The sequence below is a fragment of the Cynara cardunculus genome (genome assembly GCF_001531365.2).
Source record: "Cynara cardunculus var. scolymus isolate 2C chromosome LG 13, CcrdV1, whole genome shotgun sequence".
In the NCBI taxonomy this organism is placed as follows: Eukaryota; Viridiplantae; Streptophyta; class Magnoliopsida; order Asterales; family Asteraceae; genus Cynara; species Cynara cardunculus.
Window position 1 is genome coordinate 23,740,714 of NC_037540.1, and position 7,045 is coordinate 23,747,758.

The 7,045-nt window shown below is 37.0% G+C and overlaps 1 protein-coding gene across 6 annotated transcripts in view; it reads left to right on the forward strand.

The window, feature by feature from the left end:
* The window catches only part of LOC112525477 (DENN domain and WD repeat-containing protein SCD1), a 29,260-nt gene extending 22,889 nt beyond the window's left edge, over nucleotides 1-6,371 (forward strand). For 4 of the 6 annotated variants that reach the window (XM_025135619.1, XM_025135620.1, XM_025135622.1 and 1 more), the window contains 9 exons: nucleotides 33-208; nucleotides 341-405; nucleotides 504-627; nucleotides 3,907-4,088; nucleotides 4,218-4,289; nucleotides 4,369-4,529; nucleotides 4,684-4,725; nucleotides 5,600-5,808; nucleotides 6,062-6,371. In XM_025135619.1, coding sequence (XP_024991387.1) covers nucleotides 33-208; nucleotides 341-405; nucleotides 504-627; nucleotides 3,907-4,088; nucleotides 4,218-4,289; nucleotides 4,369-4,529; nucleotides 4,684-4,725; nucleotides 5,600-5,808; nucleotides 6,062-6,157 — 1,127 coding nt within the window. In that variant the 3' untranslated portion in view covers nucleotides 6,158-6,371. Of the gene's footprint in view, nucleotides 1-32; nucleotides 209-340; nucleotides 406-503; nucleotides 628-3,906; nucleotides 4,093-4,217; nucleotides 4,290-4,368; nucleotides 4,530-4,683; nucleotides 4,726-5,599; nucleotides 5,809-6,061 lie in introns of all 6 variants that reach the window. The other 2 variants (XR_003070424.1, XM_025135623.1) reach the window with 2 other exon arrangements.
* Nucleotides 6,372-7,045: the final 674 nt, after the last annotated feature.

Here is a 7,045-nt window from a genome sequence, read left to right on the forward strand (position 1 = left end):
ATTTGTTACTTATTGTTTTCTTATGAGAATAGCTAAAAGTGAGAGTGGTGCTACTGGGCAACATAAACTACAATCTAGCATACGGACACTTAGGGGCCATAATGGTGCAATCACTGCATTGCATTGTGTGACACAAAGAGAAGTTTGGGACCTGGTAGGTGACCGTGAAGATGCAGGCTTCTTTATAAGTGGAAGTACAGACTGCACGGTAAGCTGCCTGTATTTGCCACAGACTAGAATTGGTTGTCAGGCCGTCTTCCATCGATTGAGTTTAGACTACATATAGATACATGTTGCATGACATAGCTCAATCTTTGACCCAAATATCAACATAGTGCAGGTTAAGATTTGGGATCCAAGTCTTCGTGGTAATGAACTCAGGGCAACTCTAAAGGGACATACAAGGTAATGCTTTCCTAGTCTAAAATTTCTCAAATGAGGTCTATAAGCTTACAATGGGTCTAAAAGCTTCTCTAAGTTTTTATATTTTTCATGGTATGCAGGACTGTCAGGGCAATCAGTTCTGATCGAGGAAAAATTGTATCAGGATCTGATGATCACTATGTGTTTGTATGGGATAAACAGACAACACAGCTTCTAGAAGAGCTGAAGGGCCATGATGCTGAGGTTTTCACTGCTCTTTAATTTTTTTCTTTCCCTTCACTCTCAATATTACAATGCTGAGGAAAGCATGATATAGAGGCTCTGCAAGAACCAATGGAATAATTACTGGACCTAAAATAACAGTAAATTTGGATGTGAGGATGTCATGGTGTGTTATATAAGATGCAGATAATTAAAAACTTATTTTATGATGGAAGAGCATTAAATGAGGTGGTCCATCAATTATCTTGTGATTTAGTTGTAGTTGTTAGTTTGTGAATCAAATCAAGAGTCATTATATTACTTGCATGAATGTGAATCATGAATCGTTGAGTGAATTAATACAAGTTTGCTTTGCCTACTTCTACAATGTTTAAATTAGGTATGAATGTCTAAAACAAAGCTAAGCATGGTTGTGTACAACCAAAATATTGCTTATATGAATGATGAGAATTTGCTTTGTTCCAATAGTTGTTGGTTACAATTTCACCAAATACCATAAAAAACTTTGATGTTCTACTAATAGGTTTGAAATCACATATAGCACAGATATGGCGAGAATTCATTCATAAGATATATAGAAATCTGTAACGCAATTAGATTTGTCAAAACATAGATGACTTGCAGATATAATTTTGAATCCTATATGATTATAATTTTCTCCGAGAGTATAATCAATCGGAAAAATTGGATCGCAAAATTGTTTAAGTCTATGGATTCACTGATGTGGGGAATAAAATGGATGATGAAGAATAAATCAAATATAAGCCGTTGACACTGGGATTGCAGCGAATCATACATCATGCCATCTTGTTACTCCTTTCATATGCATGTTTAGATTTTTTTTTGAAGGGGAACCCACACCAACCATGTACTTTTCTGGACGCTCAACTTGAGTGAGCTATGTTAGTTCATGAGTAGAGTCACCCAACTCTTTTGCTATATGTAAAATGCATGTCCATTCATAGGTTATCCGAGCCATAGCTCGATGTTTAGATTCCGAACTAGACAAGGAATCTATATCTTGCTTGCTTTCTAGGATGTTAAGTTTATGCCGAAAAGAACATAATATCCTGTACAAGATCTTTAACTATAGGGACATGTAGGATGCCATTCATCTGAATATCCAGCTATTTGTGTCTCCTTGATGAATGTAGAGAAGACCCATTTTAGGAGCACCCCTGAGACACCATAGGTTATGTAGAAATGCTAAAGCATAGACTGGCTAATTAAACTGGTTGAGAATGCAATATTTGGCCAAGTATTTTTTTGAAGGGGAACCCATTTTAGAGAAGACCCATTTTAGGAGCACCCTTGAGACACCTTAGGTTATGTAGAAATGCTAGAGCATAAACTGGCAAATTAAACTGGTTGAGAATGCAATATTTGGCTCGAGTATTTTTTTGATGCAAATCATAGATCATGCCATCTTGTTACTCCATATGCATTTGAAGGGGAAGCCACTCCAACCATATACTTTTTTGGATGCTCAACTTGAGTGAGCTATGTTAGTTGATGAGTAGAGTCACCCAACTCTTTTGCTATATGTAAAATGCATGTCCATTAACAGGTTGTCCGAGCAATTGCTCGGTGTTTAGATTTCGAACTAGACAAGAAATCTATATCTTGCTTGCTTTCCAGGATGTTAAGTTTATGCCGAAAAGGACAGAATATCCTGTACGATATCTTTTAACTATAGGTACATATAGCATGAGGGTCATCTGAATCTCCAACTATTTGTCTCTCCTAGATGAATGTAGAGAAGACCTATTTTAGGAGCACCCTTGAGACACCTTAGGTTATGTAGAAATGCTAAAGCATAAACTGCTAATTAAAATGGTAGAGAATGCAATATTTGGCCGAGTGACAGTGAGGACTAACGGTATTTTGTATTGTTGACTCCTCTAAGAGCTATCCATCTTCTGGATAGAGCTTGATGTTAGGGATCATTTCTCAATTTGTTTTACGACGTATTGGAATTGAAAAGAATGTAGTCATATGACGTATTTATCTAATTTTTCTTTTGATACGGTTTTTTTGTTCAGGAGACAGGAATGTTACCAAATAACTGTCATGCACCCATCTAGAGGTCCAAGCCCATTACTAAGTAATATTCTAGAATAGTTAAGAAGGGTTAATTTGGGTACTTGGAATAATTTTTCGTATAAATAGGGAGGTTGCAGGTAGTGTGAAGCATGCAGAAAATATAGTAGGTTTTATATGGGAGAGTTCTAGCCTCTCGAATGCTAGTTTGTCTTTGCTTCCGTTGTTAATTGAAGCATTTAACAGTGTCCTTATCATTTGGTTTCTTTCCATTGTTCAATCGATTGGGTTCATAACAAATAATGTCATGCACCCATCTAGAGCCCAATCCTATTACTAAGTAATATTCTAGAATAGTTAAGAAGGGGTAATTTGGGTACTTCTTGGAATAATTTTTAGTATAAATAGGGAGGTTGCAGGTAGTGTGAAGCATGCAGAAAATTTAGTAGGTTTTGTATGGGAGAGTTCTAGCCTCTTGAATGCTAGTTTGTCTTTGTTTTCGTTGTTAATTGAAGCATTTAACAGTGTCCTTATCATTTTGTTTCCATTTCCATTGTTCAATCGATTGGGTTCATAACAATAACACCATGACGTTTATATAATCCTATCCAAGTTGCATCTTGATATGGAAAGACCATAGTTGCATCTTGCTATTAAACAACCATCTTCTGCATGTTAACAAAAAGTAGTGCCTCGCATAAAAAAGTTACTTTTATACAAAAAAGGAGGAAATTTGACCACCTGTTTTATGTAAATGACGAGTAGAAAAGCAGTAGAAACAAAAAATGAACAGTGCTGTAGCAATAAATACAAGAATATTTACCTCTATAATCTTATTGTAATTTTATAATTTCACAATAACTTTCACCTGCCCACTCAATGAATTCATTACCTATCAATGGACTTGATACGGATCAATATCCAGTGTGCCTCTAGTTATAATCCAGAAATAAAAGTTGCTCCGTCTTAGTTAGTTTGGACTGGACACAATACGAACCAGTTTTCCAAGACATAGGAACCAAGGTTTGGGAGTTATATTGCCATTTCTTGTACCTTATGTCGATTTCATCGATGTAGACATGCTTATGCACACTGCATTGCTTGCATAACTAGTGGGGTTTTCCTTTTTTCTCCGAGGTACATATTCGGTCTGTATAATCCTACAATTCTCATAAGCTATTTTAACATGTAATAGCTGTTATTGAATTCGAGTGGTAGTCATCAATCTAACATTCATGAATCCATCATTCATCATTGTAGGTTAGCTGTGCTCGCATGCTATCTGGTGAGCGTGTGCTGACTGCAGCATATGATGGAACAGTAAAAATGTGGGATGTAAGAACCGATACCTGTGTTGCTACTGTGGGTCGTTGCTCCAGTGCTGTCCTTTGCATGGAATATGATGACTCTACCGGTGTGCTGGCTGCCGCTGGGAGAGATGCGTATGTAAATCCTTGCTATTTATGTAGTCCTAGATATTTTGTACTAATCTAACTTCAGATGGAACCTTCATTTAGAGTGCCTACAGTATCATATATAAATATGTTCTTAGAGTTAGTTTCCGTTAACAGGGTTGCAAACATATGGGACATCCGGTCTGGTCGACAAATGCACAAGCTTTTAGGACACTCCAAATGGATCAGGTGAGCTTGAGCATATGAAAGGGTTGATATGTTGAGCTTTGATGGTCACTGGATCCATGAGTTTGTGACTGTTCTGCAGGTCGATAAGAATGGTTGGGGACACTGTAATCACTGGCAGTGATGATTGGACTGCCCGAATGTGGTCAATTTCTAGAGGAACATGCGATGCTGTATTGGCTTGCCATGCTGGCCCAGTTCTTTGTGTAGAGTACTCAAAGTCAGATCGAGGAGTAATAACTGGTTTGTAATTCGTGTCTCCAATTTGTTTGTTCAATCTTATTCATTTATATCCCTTTAACCAATTTATGGTTAGTTTTTGCTATATTGCAAGTGGTAGCATCAATGACTTGTATCCACACTTCAACCCTCTGAAGTATAACATATTTCTTTTCAGGTTCAAGTGATGGGCTGGTGAGGTTTTGGGAAAACGAGGATGGTGAGAATAGCAAAAACCTTCCAACTGTATTCAATTATAATTTTTTTCTTAGATGAAAAAAGAACAGTAATGCAGCATAAATTACTTTACCGTTCATATTAGATAATAGTTGTGAGCGGTGGATTGGTTGTTTGGATCTTATTGGCAGTCTTAATGTCCGTCTAGCTCGTGTTTTGGTCCTATGCTTTTGTTTCATTTTGTTTACTCTTTCTGGTTTCTGGGTTTTTTTGTAGTGGTTTGATTGTTCCTCCTTGCATTCCACCCCTTGCAGAATGTGGAACTCTCAGATGTATTGTTTTGGGTTCTTCCATGTTCTTAATATTATTGCCTTTCATAAAAAAGGTGAAAATCAATCTATTATGGAATATGTAGAAATCTGTAGTAAAGATCATCTGAAAGAGTTGGGACCTTAGTACAAAGAAAATAACTTTAGCAAGAGGCAAGAAATTTTGAGTAGTTATTATGACAGTTGCTAAAATTTTAAAATAGACTTAAACTGTAGAGTATAACAAGCTGCATTTGCTTTGCGATCTTTTGATCTATTGAGCTTCTACTATGATCATTTCCTTTACCTGATTAGCTCTGCAACTTTTTGGTGATAGTTTATGTGCTTTATGCATCTCTTTTTTTATGCACAATATTTGGGGTACTGTCTATTCCTACCAAGCTATGACTTACATGATCGTAGCAGTTTATGTACCGATATGTGCCAATGACCTCTTTTGAGATAACTGGGTTCCTGGAATCTAATAGGTATAAATGCAACCGACATGCAGACCCAACATGATATTTAGGATAGAAATCTGGAATATGCCAAATGACCCAATTTCATTGTGATCATAAGGATGGTGAAATTGATTTGTTGTTGATGCAGGAGGATTAAAAAGTTCGAAAAATGTTACGATTCATACTGGTGCTGTTCTTTCGATTAATGCTGGAGAGAATTGGTTGGGAATAGGAGCTGCTGATAATACCATGTCTCTCTTCCATCGCCCTCAAGAAAGACTTGGTGGATTCTCTGGCACTGTTTCAAAGATCTCAAGCTGGCAACTCTACAGAACACCGCAAAAAGCAGTAGCAATGGTATGCCTTCTTTTTTTATGCTTCTGCTTTTTAATATCCATGCTCCCCTATCCTACCCTCCCCATACCCTAAATACTTGTGGAATTTACTGGGTCCTAAAATAAATGGAACTGTCTCATATAAGAAATTTGGTTTTCTAAATAATACAGGATAATATTACTATTTGATTCATCTAACAAGTTTGAATGCTTCAACATCTGTTTGGATTTTAGTTGCAATGGTTTGTTATGGAGTGTAAAATGTATTATTTCAGGTAAGATGTGTGGCTTCAGATCTTGAAAGGAAAAGGATATGCAGCGGTGGCCGCAACGGACTGCTCAGACTGTGGGATGCAACCATCAATATCTAAGAATCTAAATGAGGTCAGTTTGCATTGTATCATCGACCAATCTTCATTTTTATAGATAATAGAGTCCAACAGATTAGCTATTTCCTCCACTGTTGTTGTTCAAGGCTTGTAGTTGTATTGTTTTTGGAATTTATCTTTGATTTTTGAGAGACAAGAATGATCCTGGGGTTCATATTATTATTATTAGGGAATGGAAATGTACTACTTTGCTTCCTTCTGTTTCATAATTTCACACTCTTTATGTAACCTAGACATTTCATAACTAGGTGAAGGATTGTGTAAGAAGAGAAGTTATAGTGAGAAGCGTAGGAATAGATCTGAACCATTGATCACTTTTAATCTCATGCCTATCCATGAATTGCGTTTTAGAAGGGAATTGTCCCAATGCATCTCGGTGCACCTTATTAGTGTTCATATTCAATTAGGATTGATCCAAGGATGGAGATCTCTTCTTAGGCTTCTCACCATAACTTCCCCTCTCACCGGAGCCCAACCCTCGTAACCAAAAGTGGGCATCATAACCGGTTTTAACTGATCGGGTCATTTAGGTAACGGGTCAACCCAACTGGTTTAGACAATTCAAAACCCAAATCCGTCCATAGCCAAGCCTCCATAATCTAAAGGCTATTTCTTTGAGTTAATTTCCTATCATGTGTGATGGGTTAATGAATTCACTTCAATGCAAAACGAATAAGAACACAAAATTGGAATGAAGAAGATGGATTTCATTGAACTTGAATCGGACTAATTACAAAGAGAAAACTCAGGGAAACCCCTCTCTCACAATCAACAGATTGGAGCCTAAACAATCATGAAAGAAAATAACCGAATACCCGACTCCAAGATCACCCTCCACTATTTATTCTTCTCTCTCCTCTAACAAACATC